Source organism: Canis lupus, chromosome 7 (genome assembly GCF_011100685.1).
Source record: "Canis lupus familiaris isolate Mischka breed German Shepherd chromosome 7, alternate assembly UU_Cfam_GSD_1.0, whole genome shotgun sequence".
Classification (NCBI taxonomy): domain Eukaryota; kingdom Metazoa; phylum Chordata; class Mammalia; order Carnivora; family Canidae; genus Canis; species Canis lupus.
This window is the reverse complement of record NC_049228.1, coordinates 30,221,760-30,237,292: the sequence shown is the minus strand read 5'-3', so window position 1 is coordinate 30,237,292 and position 15,533 is coordinate 30,221,760. Positions and strand designations below refer to the sequence as shown.

The following is a 15,533-nucleotide window of genomic DNA, read 5'->3' as shown; positions in this document are numbered from 1 at the left end:
ACTATCATGTTCAGGTACTCACAGGAAGGAGTCATTGTGGAGAGAGGGGAGAAAATGAATGGAGTGAGGTTTCGGAGGAGGGGAGTAAGAGGAAGGCTTCGAGCTGTGTGTGAGACACCAGATTAGAAGAATGCGGTCTTCTCCTCCTACGTGTCTTCTTTACTCTCACACTCAGAATGCTTCTGACATCAGATGTGTAGGTTTTTTCCTCACACCAAGAATTCTATGACATTAGTGCAGTGTCCTGCAATGTAACTTACTGTCTACTTGGAAATAGTGTCAGATCCCACAGGTTAAGGGCTTAAACCCACAAGACTACCATCCCCAACCCTACCTCTTCAGTGCCAGCCATAAGTAGTAGGTTTTCAGATTACCCACAACTTTTGTCCATTTGGCTACAAATTAGAGGTTTCCATGACCTCTTCCTTTTTTTTTTTTTTTAAGATTTTATTTATTTATTCATGATAGACACAGAGAGAGGTAGAGGGAAAAGCAGTCTCCCCATGGGGAGCCCAATGCAGGACTCGATCCCAGGACCCCAGGATTCATGCCCTGAGCTGAAGGCAGATGCTCAACCACTGAGCCACCCAGGTGTCCCATCTCTTCCCTCGGATTTGATTATTTGCTAGTACAGCTCACAGAACTGAGGGAAGCTGACTTATGTTTACCAGTTTATTAAAGGATATGGTTACAGAGATATAGACGAACAGCCAGATGGGAGATACATGGGAAGTATGGGATGGTCCCACGTGCAAGACCTCTGCCCATTTGGAATTGGCATACATTACTCTCCTGGTATATATATGTGTTCACCAACCTGGAAACTCTCTGAACCTCATACTATCAGGATTTTATGGAGGCTTCCTCACATAGGCATAGTCAATTATTAACTACATTTCCAACTCCTCTCTTGTCTCTGGAAAGTGAGCATGGGAACTGAAAATCCAAGCCTCTGATCATGGCCTGGTCTTCCTGGGGACAATTCCCCGACCCAGGTGCCCACTTAGATTTGCTTCATTAGGACAAAAGATGTTCCTAAGTGCTCTTATCACTTAAGAATTTAAAAGCGTTTTAGAAGCCCTCTGTCAGGCACCAGAAGCAGAGACAAATATATATATTTTCTATTATTTCACAGACACCGTGTTGGATACTTATCTATATTAGATCATTTATCCTTACGGAAATTCTACACAATAAGCAGAAATGGAGGGTCAGAGATATTTAGTAACTTGCCCAAGATGAATCACAGTGGATCAGTTTGACTCTGCATTGGCTCATAATATTCTAGGATCTAGATCATGGGAGGAAAGAGTAGCCTTAGATAGAAGAGATGTTTCTTCCATGGTGATAGGAGGAAAGGGGGGACAGGATGTAGGTAAGCCTGCCTCTAGTCTGTGATGCCCAAACCTGGAATTTTATCAGAATTACCTAGGCAGAATTTATCAAGATTTAGTTATCCCTTAACACTATGGGACAAAGAATATTTCTTCTCTGACTATCCATAGTACAATTGCTGTATGCATGTTGACTAGAAAGCTGGGTAGACACGTGGAAATGGAGAGAATAGGCCAGGAAAGGTTTTATAGAGAAGCTGATCCCGATCTGAGTCTTAGGTGTATAAATTACCCAGTCAGACCAGGGAGGGACCTAGGTAGTAGAACACACTGATACTGAAGTATTTTCTGAACTGGTTGTTTGTGAGAATTGCTAATAGCTTCAGGCTGTCACATTATCATAATGAAGTAGGACAGTCATTTCCAGAGCCCTTGTTAGGTGCTTTCCACTGAAGCTTGCTTGAGGCCACTTAATTGGCCTTTTACAAAGAGTGTTTTCTGACTTAAAATCTACATTTTTCCCAATTGCTTTCAGATAAAATGTGAACCATCTCACATTATTTTTAGTTTAACAGAGCTCTCCAAGGAACTTCTAAAAATAAGTATAAAATTTTAAGGACTACTTTTTATCTTTCCCTGTGGCTAGGAGTTTGGGCGTATGGAATAAACAGCTGATCCTTGAACAGTGTGGGAATTGGGGATACCAATAATCCTCCCTCAGAAGTTGAAAAATCTTTGTATAACTTTTGATTCCCCCCAAATATAACTACTAATAGCCTACTGTTGACCGGAAGTCTTACTGATAACATAACAGTTGATTGCACGTATTTTGCATATTATATGTGTTATATACTGTATCTTTACAATAAAGTAAGCTAGAGAAAAGAAAATGTTATTAAGAATATCATACGGGGGATCCCTGGGTGGCGCAGCGGTTTGGCGCCTGCCTTTGGCCCAGGGCGCGATCCTGGAGACCCGGGATCGAATCCCACGTCGGGCTCCCGGTGCATGGAGCCTGCTTCTCCTTCTGCCTATGTCTCTGCCTCTCTCTCTCTCTCTCTCTCTCTCTCTCTCTCTCTCTCTCTCTGTGACTATCATAAATAAATAAAAATTAAAAAAAAAAAAAAGAATATCATACGGAAGAGAAAATACATTTACAGTACTATACTGGTATTTATTTAAAAAACGGCTTATAGGTGGATTCGCACAGTTCACATCTTTGTTGTTCAAGGGATAACTGTATAGATATCTTTCACTTTCAAAACCTTCTTGGAATCATCTGGGATAATGGTAATAATATTCATTGCCTTTATTTGGTATTTTAACCTTGGCCAGAAAACCGCTAAAAAGCTCTTGTTTTAGAATTGTAAAGCTTGTTGCTTATGAATGTTTGGTTTTTCAATTTCCATAGTAATTATAAAACACTCTGAAAAGAAACGATCCTGAAATGTGGTAGCTACTTATATTAAGCAAAGTAACTTACTTTAGATTCCTGATATTGTTAGATGGAGCCTTTTAGGTTGCTTTTAATTTATTTAATTGTTTCAGGGTTTGAAGTGTTTTTACCATCTTAATTTTTAATTCGAAACCTAGACAATTTTAATTAAAAAGAAAAATGCTTGTGGCACAGCTCCCCAGGGAGAAAGAGTAGATTTAGAGTTCTGTGCACCGTGAGGTCTGGGATGTTTTTGGATTTGCTTTAGTGAGTTTCTGAGGAGTTTTGATAATTTTGTGTGAGTGATATTACCTATATCTAATTGTAAGATACTTCAGAAATTAATTTTTGTTTTTTTTTCTAAATTAGCTTCTTTTGTAATGTTTGTTTTTAGGTTAGGATTTTGTGTTCTAATACACTGTCCTTGGTAGGGTTTACTGTTGATAGGACTCCTCTGACAAAAATCTAAAGAAAATCTATTTTCATGCTAATAAGTAAATTTTTAAGTTTCAGAGGAAATAAATTTCCCATCTCCCAAATACTTACAGTGCTATTATGTTCCGTAATGGTGTTTACAGCTAATGGTTAGTTCTGTTCTGAGTATAGAGTGAGGAGGCAATGTTGTCCATCTTCTGCTTCTATGTTTTACTTAAGAATCCAAGAGTCCGAGTATGCCAGGTAGGAACATATCTTTCATCGCTGGGGGACAAAATATTCCACAGTGCCTCTGCAGATGTAGCTTTTGTTGGAATGTAGTCCTATTGAAATGTCATATTTTACAGAGACAGAGCCTAAGAAATTGTTTCTTCACATCCCCTGTTTTTATAGATGAAGGAGACCTTGGGTGGTTTAGCTAATAATTTGCTCTAAGTTAGTGGTTCTCAACCTGATTACACTCATTGCTCCACTGTTGTTTTACCAAATACTTTAAGCACCCCCTCCCTTTTATTACCTTGAAATGAAATTCATAGATAATATAACCTACTTTCTTTCCAATAAATTAACATAATGTCCTAATTATAAAAGAGAAATAAAGGGAAATTGATTTAGAATAAAATATGTAATTTGGTATGTAAATGCATAATATGACTGCACTAAAGACATAAAGTCGTCAGGGGCTTACATTTGCATAATGAATCACTGTGAATATGACAGCAAGAAGTGTAGGCTGGCAGAGGTGTGAGGTGTCAGTCAGTGACTCTCATAACACAATCACTGCCATTGGTGATGGCGATTTTTTAAAAAAATGGTGAACAACCCTAAAATAAAGTTCCAAGTAAAGCCAAGTATAATCTGTCCTTGATTTACAAGGTAATTGCGTTCCTGGAAATTGAGTGAATTTTGCATTTATATGTAAAATGGAATTAAATTCCAAGATCAGATCAATATAAATATGTTGTTTTGTTTTGTTTAACCCATATGAATGCCAGGTTAAGATATTTGGAAGTTTTGTGGGATGCAGGATTGAATTTTGTTTATAGGATTGTCTTGTGCATTTTAGAACATCTAACATCTCTGGTCTTAATCTGCAAAATATTGCAATTGCTCATCATTTTGATAAAAAACACCCTCAAAAATTTCCAAATATTCCCCTACAAGAGAACTATTGACTTAAAATATACAGTTGAATTGTGGAAATGGGACTAGAACCTGGTCTTCTAATTCCTAGTCTCCCCTCTGTGTGCTGAAATGATACTTCAGCTTATGTCCTGTGTTGTGCCCAGTGCGACTGTTAATAGCTAATTTGGAAATCTGAAAAAATGTTACCAGTCTTTCCAATCTTTCCAGTAATTACAAATAGCACTCTGTCAAGTAATGATCTGCTTCCTGGTCAGTTTGTTGTGACACAGCAAGTGGTCACAGCTCAGGTTCTTCCTCCAAGATCTTCTTTATTCTAAGTCTTGCTTTTTCAGTCTGTTGTTGATAATCCTATCAGAGGGCAGTATGACTGAACCTTTTCCAGAAAAGATAGCTCTAGGGATCCCTGGGTGGCGCAGCGGTTTGGCGCCTGCCTTTGGCCCAGGGCGCGATCCTGGAGACCTGGGATCGAGTCCCACGTTGGGTTCCCGGTGCATGGAGCCTGCTCCTCCCTCTGCCTGTGTCTCTGCCTCTCTCTCTCTCTCTCTGTGTGACTATCACAAATAAATAAAAATTAAAAAAAAAGAAAAAGAAAAGATAGCTCTAGCCTGTCTCATTAGCAGTTGCTAATAAGCACTAGCTATTACTACTAGCTACTTGTCTAGGCAGTAGGGACACAGTGATGGCACAAAACAGATATTCTCACTGATATGTTGCCTACAGTCAAGTGGAGGGACGTGGGCTGTAAGCAAGTAAACCCACAAACAGATATAGCTATAAATCTGTTAATTTATAAGGAAGAGAAGATAACAAGAAATCAACTGTGATTATGGAATGGTAGGAAAGGCTTCTCTGTAGAAGTGACATTTATACTGAGCTCTGAAGACAAGTGTTAGGTCTGGCAAAAGTGTGCCTTACGGCAGGGCACCTGGGTGGCTTGGTCAGTTAAGCTTCGGCTTTCAGCTCAGGTCATGATCTCAGGGTCCTGGGATAGAGCCCCGCATCAGACTCTGCACTCAGTGGGGAGTTTGTTCAAGATTCTCTCTCTCCCTCTACCCCCCACCTCCCACCCTTCCCACCCCCGCTCTCTCTCTCAGATAAATAAATCTTAACAAAAAAAGGTCCTAAGGAAGGAGAGCTTAGCCTGTGGCTGGTGACTGTCTAGGCAGTAAAGCCACTATTATTAGTGGGTTATCTTGTTATTTCTTTATTCTTCATTAATACTGCCCTGAGCTTGTATGGAGTTGTAGGTAGTTCCCTGAATATATCTTCCTATTTGATGCCTCAAAACTTTGTATACCTACTTTTTCCTCTTTGTGGAATTCTCCTTCCCACCCCAGCTCTTCCTTCCATGGTCACTTTGCACTGCCTTCTCTTTCTCCAGCCGACTTAGGTACTTCTTTCTTTGAGTGCTTATTGAACCCGTGCATACCCCTGTTACTATAGCTACCACATCATTTTTCTCTGTTTCCCTCTTTGATAAACTTCCTGATGATTGGGATTGTATCTTTTTATTTATATAAATTCAAGACCTACTATAGTAAGAACTGGACAGTTAATAGACAAATATTTATTTAGTAAATGGTCAAGCATTTTTTTTTTTAAAGAAATGGCCTTTATTTTATTTTATTTTATTTAAGTAATCTCTACCCCCAACGTGGGACTTGAACTCATAACCCTGAGATCAAGGGCTGTATGCTCTACTGACTAAGCCAGCCAGGTTCAGCCAGGTTCCCCCAAACATTTTTCTCTTCTGTTCTCTTCTTTTTCCTTTCCTTTCCTTTCCTTCCTTTCCTTTCCTTTCCTTTCCTTTCCTTTCCTTCCCTTCCCTTCCCTTCCCTTCCCTTCCCTTTCCCTTTCCCTTTCCCTTTCCCTTTCCCTTTCCCTTTCCCTTTCCTTCTTTTTCTTTATTAAAAAGAGGGAGAGAGATGGTGGGGAGGGACAGAGGGAAAGAGAATCTTAAGCAGGCTCCATGCCCAGTGTGAAGCCCAATATGGGTCTCAGTCTCATAATCCTGAGATCATCACCTAAGCTGAAATCAGGGGTTGGACACCTAACCAACTGAGCCACCCAGCTGCCCCAAAATACTCTTTTTGAAGATCTAAAACACTATCCAGCCCCTCTTTCCCTGCCTCCAGGACCAACCTCATGCTCTCTGCTATCCCTGGCTTTCTCACTTTCCTCAATTGTGTACACTTGGAAAACAAATGTGTAGATATGACACAGATGAAAGATGTTAAGAACATATAATGATCTGATAAACCAGTCTTTGGCAGTAGAAAATAGTACTTAATTGGTTGCACTGAAGTAGACCATTCCATTTAAGGTCTTTTCTCTTTATTTTATCTTTTATTTTTTATTTTTTTTATTTTCTCTTTATTTAATGTAAAGTGAGTAAGAGACAAGCAACGACAAAGAAATAGGTTATTTCATTTTGGTATTACCGGTGTTGACATTTACTGTAAGTACTGTCAGTTTTTAAAGTGAACATTGTAATTTGCTCTTTGCTTAGGTATTTTTAAAGTCTTTTTTAACTTCAATATCTTTTGACCTAAAAAATATTTTTGTATTGTAGGAAATTGAAGCCAGGATGTTTATATTATAATACAATATATTGAGCCTTATTTGAAGCTATGACAAAGAACCTCTAGTTTAGAGATTTCTATATACTGCTTATTCAGCCTTCCTTTGATGCCTTTGAAAAAAATTTATTTTCAAAAAAATGTATTTTCTTTTAGCAGAGTAATAACATTTAATTTTCATTAAAATACTACCTTACTGTTTTTTCAGAGAGTAATGCCTTCTAGCTTTTTCCTGCTGTTGCGATTTTTCTTGAGAATCGATGGGGTGCTTATCAGAATGAATGACACAAGACTTTACCACGAGGTATTTATTCTTATATAATGAATATACTAGTTGATGTTGGGCTTGTTCATGTTGTTTCATTGAGAATTTGAAATGAAATAGTGCTTTATATTTTATGGCAGTCCTTCTAACCTTTAAGATTGGGTGTTCTACATTTACTGTTGACTGCCCAGTTAATGAAATATCACATCTTTTCTGAAAATTCTGTTAGCTAAAAATTAAAAATGTTTTCTAAAAGACACTCCCCAGTAGGGGATGTCTGATGCTTCTAAAAAAATCTCATGTATACTTGATCTGTGTTTAAGAAAACTGTCCCCTAACTCTTACCTTTATCATATGTATTGTTTATATAATATCTTGATATTAAAAATACCAATCACATGGCCTCCTGATATTTGTATCACATAATCATTTTGGTAGTTATTCTAAAGTTTCAGAGCTCTGTACTTCATCTGTAGAAACTATTGACATACAAGGTTTTCAAAAAAGTGTTAAAAAAAAAAGGGAGGCTTAAACTGAGTCATGGAAATTCTTCTAGTAGCTTATAGCAGCCTGTCCTTTTGGAATGGATTTGTAACCTCTGATTTGGATCATTTAGAATGGTGAATTAGAGAAGAGATACCAGTGTCAGTAGGGCAGTGATAGTAACAGTGAACTCTCATAACCACCCTGTGAAATAAAAACTGTCATTATTTCTGTTTATAGCTGAGGCATCTGTAGCAAAGAGATTAAGTCACTTGCCCAAGTTCTACAGTTAATAGGTGGCAGAAGTGAGATTTGAACCCAATAGGATGGGGTTGAATTGGTGTTTTCCCAAATCCTGCTCTTGGGGATAGGTGGATTTTTTCCCTTGAAATAACATGGTAACTGTGATCTTTTTAAAAGTGGTACCAAGGTACTAAAGATAGACTGCATTTTTCTGTCTCAGAAAAAGATGAAATCTAAATTTTATGCTTTAAATCAACAGTATTTCTTAGGAATGTATCCTAAAAACATTCTCATATATAGTAATCCACAAATATTAATCAGGCAATTGTATATATTTTATACGCACACACACACGGATGTTCATGGCAGTGCTATTGTTTAAAATAGCAAAAAGGAGAGAAGGAAGGAGCTTCATAAGGTCCACTGAATGGACACCAATATGAATTATTTAATTTACATCCATATAATAGGAAAGTATACATCTGTTAAAATTAATGGCAGAGAGTAATACTTAACTGATATATAAAGATATGCCTCTCAGTGTTGAATTTTAAAAAGTGAGTATGAATCTATATAAAATTTTGTATAGAAATTTCTAAATGTTAAGGATAGTATTATCTATAGAAGCTGTGGTTGCTCTATACTTTTCTATTATCTGATTTTTTTAGTGAACATTAATCTTTTTATTTCCTTTCCTTAATATAAAAGATTAAAATATGTATTTATTGATTAAAATTTTAAGAGACTTTAATCTTGTGTGATTTTTCTTATATTGAATAATGTTCCACCAAAAAACAAATTGTAATAAATTACTTTCTAAAACCTAACTTTGAAAAGTTGGAAATGAGAAAAATTGAAGTACCAAATATGTGACTTATTAAATAAGGAATTTGATAAGAATTTTGTAGAAATGGGAGAGAATAAATTTTGTTTAACCTTTTTTTTTTAAACATGGAATAGCCATGATTATGAAGGTAGATGATAATACAGCTGAAGGAAAAGATGCCATTCCAAACATTAAGTAGTATTAAAATCTCTTGCATTTCTCATTTGCAAATATACATATTTTTTCAAAGTAAAACTTGCTTGTGTTTCTCTTATATGGTAATTATTAAATCTGTTTACATATGATAATCACTGATTTACAGAGATTGGCATTAGTAATTCAGAATTCTTGGTGAGAATTCGTTATCTCACTGCAGAATTAGATATTCTTGTCAGACTCCATACTGCTTTTGCAACCTGTCCTGTTGTCATAGGCAGTTTTGTGTAACAGAAAGGATTTTGTAACCATAGAAATAGATTTATTCCAACCCTCTTTTATTTTTCAACATAGGCTGACAAGACCTACATGTTACGAGAATATACATCACGAGAGAGCAAAATTGCTAATTTAATGGTACAGTATTTAATATCAGCTTTTAGAAGTCGACTTTTAATATTTCATTTTGTATGTTTCCATCTAAATCTGTGTCCCTAAATTTTATCGATTCACCTAATAAGCCTCTGTTGGATAAATCCTCCTGGAGCATAACTTTTCTGAACTCACTTTCAATGCAAAACCAGTTCCAGTTCCAGTTGGTATAGGTACCAGAACCATTATCTGATCTAATTTCCACATTTTATTCTGGAAAATGTGACTCACTCTATGTCATGCAACTTTTTGGTGGTGGGTCTGCACCTGGGACCAGCTGGATGCTCTTTCCATTTAACACTTTGTCACCCTATAATTTCTACCCAGTCTATGTTTTTATTCTTAAAATGTGGTAATTCTATACCATACCTTGTTTTGGCCTAATTTCCTTTTTTTTTTTTTTTTTTTTTTTCTCCTCTGGGACTTATGAAGGGCTTCTACAAGTCTGTAGGATTCTATAATAGGTTGCTTCAAAAGTGATACCTTTTTGCAAATTCGTTATTAATCTTTTTTCACTTGTAGTGCTTATTTCTGTATGCGTTAGGAAAGTTGCTTAGAGTCCACGGTAGACCACATTCTGGGCTTTATGTGAAGGCTACTGCTTTCTTTCTTTTTTTTTTAATTTAAGATTTTATTTATTTATTCATGAGACACACAGAGAGAGGCAGAGACATAGGCAGAGGGAGAAGCAGTCTCCTTACATGGAGCCCGATGTGGGACTCATTCCCCTGACCGGGATCACACCGTAAGCTGAAGGCAGATGCTCAACTGCTGAGCCACCCAGGTGTCCCTGAAGGCTAGTGCTTTCAAGGTACAAAAGCAGGAGGGAAAGGGGATTAGATGAAGGTGTCATAAAAAAAAATTTTTTTAAAGTAGGTACCACACTCAGCTTAACCGACTGAACCTCCCAGGTACCCCAAGATGGATTAAATTCTTAATACATCTGTGAGAGCATTATAAATAACATCTCCCTATGAGCTTTGAGGGGCTCATTCAGTAAGAGGTCTGCATGATTCAGTAACAAAAGATACTTATTATCATTAGAAATACCTTATGATGCTCTGTTTTCTAATGTATATATTACAGGTCATTTTAACATTGGTGTGCTGGGGTGCCTGGGTGGTACAATGGTTAAACAGCCGACTCTTGATCTCAGCTCAGGTCTTGATCTCAGCTCAGGTCTTGATCTCAGAGTCATGAGTTTAAGCCCTGTATCAGGCTGTATCAGCCTCTGCGCTCAGCATGGAGTCTGCTTGAGATTCTCCCTCTGCCCCTCCCATTAGTTTTCTCTCTGAAATATATAAATCTTTAAAAAATAAAATCGGTGTGCTTTTGAATGCTTGAACCAAAGCATTTCCAAAAAGTACCAGTGTAATAACTGAATATGTACTAACCTAGTTTGTATGTGTTTCCTAGCATGTTTCACCTTCCCTCTTCACGGAACCTAATGAAATATCACAGTATTTACCGATAAAGGAGGCAGTTTGTGAGAAGCTACTATTTCCAGAAAGAATTGATCCCAACCCTGCAGACTCACAAGAAAGTAGACCTGTGGAATAGAATGTGCTACAGTATATATTCACCATGGAATTTGACTGGAGACCTTAGCTATTTGGAGGGGAGGGGGTATTTTTATTATGAGAATTAATGGCCTCATTGGTGTGCAGATTTTCTGTAGCCTTAAAGGAAAAAGAAAGGATTGTTCCAGGGAGGTTCACTCAACTGTTGTTTGTACTGTCTGTCTTCCAGTTCATATTCCAGATTTGTATTTTCTGGAGTTAAATTCGGATTTCTAAATTATTACAAAGTGGGATCTCACTGGTAGTGACGTATGTATGTCTCTCGAGCAGTGGGTGCAGTCTGTACCCATCATGAAACACTGTTTCCGCCCCAAGGAGGTTACTGTAAATCACAGAAACACAGCACCTGCTGACTCTCACGAGATTCCTGCTCGTGCATGTTGATGTACCAGCTCTTTACTTTGGGCTTTTGGTGTTTATTCGTACTTCTAGAGAGTCATGAGTTGCCTTTTAGGAAATTGATGTCATACTTTAATGATCTTTACCCAAAACAAATTTAAAAAAAAATTTCCCCTCTAAATTTAAATTGGCTTTTGAAGTCTTTGAGAAAATTTCAGACACAGAACTGAATCATCCAGGGTTCTGGCAAACCGAAAGTGGTGTATCCACGGAAACACCTGAATGTGCTTTGCCACCCACAGGTAGGATGTCAGAGCTGTCCTTCCTCCACCTTTAGGTGCTTTTTCTTATGTGTGGTTCTACTTGTATGGACATTTTTTTACTTCATTTTCCATGCAACCTTGGAATGAATAAATCCATTGAATATTGAATTTATATTGTTGTCTATCTAATTTATTGGCTAAATTTTGTCACAAGTGATTTTGGTATTTGTTTGCCTTCTGCTACATCACCTGCAAAGTATAGGAAATCAGGATTTTGTTGGCTTTAAGAAAATACATGGCATGTTCACTGTATATTAAATACACCTGTATGTAATGTTTTCTCTTAGGGCAGAAAAGTGTATATATTGTATTCAGCTTTCTGTTGTATTTTATTTGCCATGCAGATTTGAACAGAATAGACTCTTTATTCATACAAGATATAAGAAATGAAAAACTTGTAAGAATATTCATTAGTTGAAGTTTCTGGGCAACATCATTATATATATACTTAACTTGAATCAGTTGTCTTAGTCTCTGAGTCAGGTTTAGATTACTTATTTTGAGAATCCATTGTTTAAAATTGTGGGAAATTAAAAGAACTGACCTTTTTTATAGAGGATGGGAAGTTGATAGGATGAGTGTATTTCTGGAAGCTCCTCCAGTTTATTCCTGTGGAGAATACCCAGGAATAAATATTTGCCCATTGCTAAATAAGACATATGCCGTTTTATATTTATTTGTTCCAAGTGTCTTTTTGTAAGAAAAGAATAAACAATGAGGAATTACTGACCTATGTTTTGCTATTTCATTTATTTCCGTTTTTCCTGAAGCTTAATTTTAAAAAATGGTTTGGTATACTTTTTTCATTTGTGCTTTGTTTTGAACTTGGTCAGCATTATAGCCAGATTCTGCAGTCAGATTATCATAGAAATCTAAAGATAGTTCAGAATATAATCTCCCAGTGTAGCTTTTGGGCTCTTGTTCCTCTTCCTCTGCCTTCCCTACAGCCAGTACTTCTATGGATGTTTTAATCAGCCAGTGTTTGCTGTATGATGGGTTGTTGGTTTTTTTTTTTAATTTTATTTATTTATTTATGATAGAGAGAGAGAGAGAGGCAGAGACATAGGCAGAGGGAGAAGCAGGCTCCATGCACGGGGAGCCCGATGTGGGATTCGATCCCGGGTCTCCAGGATCGCGCCCTGGGCCAAAGGCAGGCGCCAAACCGCTGCGCCACCCAGGGATCCCCGGGTTGTTGTTTTTGAAAATAGAGATACCTGTCATTAGTATCATTCCGTTTAGTTTTAAGTGAAGTGCCGTGTATCCAATACTGACTGCACTAGGTACAAGGGATTACAATAATGAAGAGCTATAGTATATATATATGTCTTCACAGAGGTAAAGTTTAATGAAGGAAACAAGGTAAAAATAATTACAAATTTTAACAACTCTGATGGAAATAATACTGATTTCATGGGCAGCCCCTGTGGCTTAGCAGTTTAGCGCCGCTTGCAGCCCAGGGCGTGACCCGGGAGACCCTGGATCGAGTCCCACGTCAGGCTCTCTGCATGGAGCCTGCTTCTCCCTCTGCCTGTGTCTCTGCCTCTCATTCTCTCTCTGTGTCTCTATGAATAAATAAATAAAATCTTAAAAAAAAAAAAAGGAAATAATACTGATTTCAGAAAATAACAAAATCACCTTTAGGAGAGGTAGTCAGAATTCTGCTTCTGAACAAGGAGTAGAAAGCTTCAAGAGACTGTCACTCCTAACTTCACAAGGAAAAAAAGCTGGATAATCTGCAGAGTTACAGCTTTTCTTGAGCATGTCAGAGAGCTGAAGTTGGGGGACAAGGCAGACCGAATCCCAGAGGGTGATAAGCAACAGGTGGGACACACACATTTTTCATTTTAGAAAGAAGGGTTAAAGAACAAAGTAGCTGCTATACAAGCAGCTAAACATAATCTAGAACATTAAACTCCTAAAGGAATTTAAGAACTTGGAATCCCTGAGAGTTTCAAATAAGGGGACTTAACACACACAAGTTCTTTCCCAATGGCCTACACCAAGTGCTCACAAGAAACACTGGGCCAGGGCAGGGGACCAGAAAGTCCCTGTTAGTGGTTCAGGCATGCAGGAGGTACTTGGCTACTGCTGAGAAACCCTGCCCACTTCTCCAGACCGTTTTCGTGAAGGATGCAAAAGCTTTAGGCTGCTGAGGGAGGTGCTCCAAATCATATCACCCTTACTAGAGGAGAGGCAGAAATATAGTATTTCTAGAGGAGGAATAAAGACAAAACCCACTTGTTTCTGGGCATGGGAAATATTCTGCCTTTGGACACAGGCAAGGAGCCATTATGGCTGGAGAAGGAGTACAAATATCCTCCAACCTTGGCGGAGGGACAGAAAAACCTGGGCCCAGGATCCTACATAGATAATTTCATGCCCGTGGGTTGGGCATGAAGTTTACACAACAGTACAATGCACACTGTCTTCAAGTGTATACAGAACATTTACCAAGGTAGAGAATATTCTAGACCATAAAACAAAGTCATATGAAGTTTGTTCTCTGACCATAACAATTAACCAGTAAAATCCAGTAACAAGAAGATATCTGGGAAATCCCAAATAACTTCCCATGAGAGAAATTAAGGAAGTCCTGAGTAAAGGGAAACAAATACCATATTTGTAGGATGAAAGATTCAAGATGTTAATACACCAATTCTTACCCGATTGATCTATAGTCAGTGTAATCCCATTCAAAATCCTAGCAGGCTTTTTCGTTAGAAATTTATAAGATGATTCTAAAATGTGTATGGAAATCCAAAGAATCTAGATAGCCAAAACAATTTTGTAAAAGCAAAGTTGGAGAATTCAAATTACCTGATTTCAAGACAGTCTAGAGTTATAGTAATCAAGATTGTGTAGCAACTGTGTTAGGATTGACACAAGGATCACTTAAACAGAATAGTGAATCAAATTGACCTACACTGGGATCACTTAAACAGAATAGTGAATCAAATTGACCTACACCTGGCTGGCTCAGTTTGAGGAGCATGCAACTCTTGATCTCAGGGTTGTGAATTTGAGCCCCCTGTTGGGTATAGAGATTGCTAAAAATAAACTAAAAAAAAAAAAAAGATAGACACATACATATCTGATTGATTTTGAATAGTATACAAAGGTGATTCAGTGGAGAAAGGATAGTCTTTTCAACAAATAGTGCTAGAACATTCAGACATCCACATCCAAAGAAGAGAATCTTGAACTTTACCTCACAGCATGTACAAAAATTACCTCAAAATGAATCAAGACCTCAATGTAAAACATAAAAAGGTTGTGGAAGTAAACCAGAAAATCTTAGGGACTCTGGGTAGGTGAAGATTTCTTCAATAAAATCCAAAAAGCCCTAATTACAAGAAAACATTGATGAAATGGGTTTCATTAAAACAAAACAAAACAAAAAAAAACTTGTTTTTGAAAAACATTCTTAAAGAATATCAACAGATAAGCCACGGACTGGGAGGAAATATTTCCAAGACACATGTGTGACCTAGGACTTGTTATCTAGAATACATAACTCTTGTAACAATAGTAAAACATAACCCAATTTAAAAATGAGTAGGGGGACCTGGGTGGCTCAGTGGTTGAACATCTGCCTTTGGCTCACGTTGTCCTAGGGCCCTGGGATGGAGCCCCACATCAGGCTCCCTGCGGAGAGCCTGCTTCTCCCTCTGCCTATGTGTCTGTGTCTCTCATGAATAAATAAATTCTTTAAAAATAAATAAAAATGGGTAAAAGTTGTGGATGTTAATTAAGCTTATGAAAATAGGTTCAAAATCATCAACTATTAGGCAAATGCAAATGAAAATTTCAGTGAGATACTACTGCACTTATAATGGCTAGAATTAAAAAATGGATGAGACAAATGTCAGGGTGTGAAACAGCTGGAATCTCCAACATTGCTAGTGAGAATGGTCAACCACTTTTGGGAAACTGGCAGTTTCTCGTAAAGGTAAACAA

The 15,533-nt window shown here is 37.5% G+C and overlaps 1 protein-coding gene across 4 annotated transcripts in view; it reads left to right on the top strand.

The window, feature by feature from the left end:
• Nucleotides 1-15,533, top strand: part of TIPRL (TOR signaling pathway regulator) — a 37,986-nt gene that overhangs the window by 19,452 nt on the left and 3,001 nt on the right. For 3 of the 4 annotated variants that reach the window (XM_038542613.1, XM_038542615.1, XM_038542616.1), the window contains exons 5-7: nucleotides 7,138-7,233; nucleotides 9,257-9,319; nucleotides 10,751-12,309. In XM_038542613.1, coding sequence (XP_038398541.1) covers nucleotides 7,138-7,233; nucleotides 9,257-9,319; nucleotides 10,751-10,894 — 303 coding nt within the window. In that variant the 3' untranslated portion in view covers nucleotides 10,895-12,309. Of the gene's footprint in view, nucleotides 1-7,137; nucleotides 7,234-9,256; nucleotides 9,320-10,750; nucleotides 12,310-15,533 lie in introns of those variants that run through there. The other variant, XM_038542614.1, reaches the window with a different exon arrangement.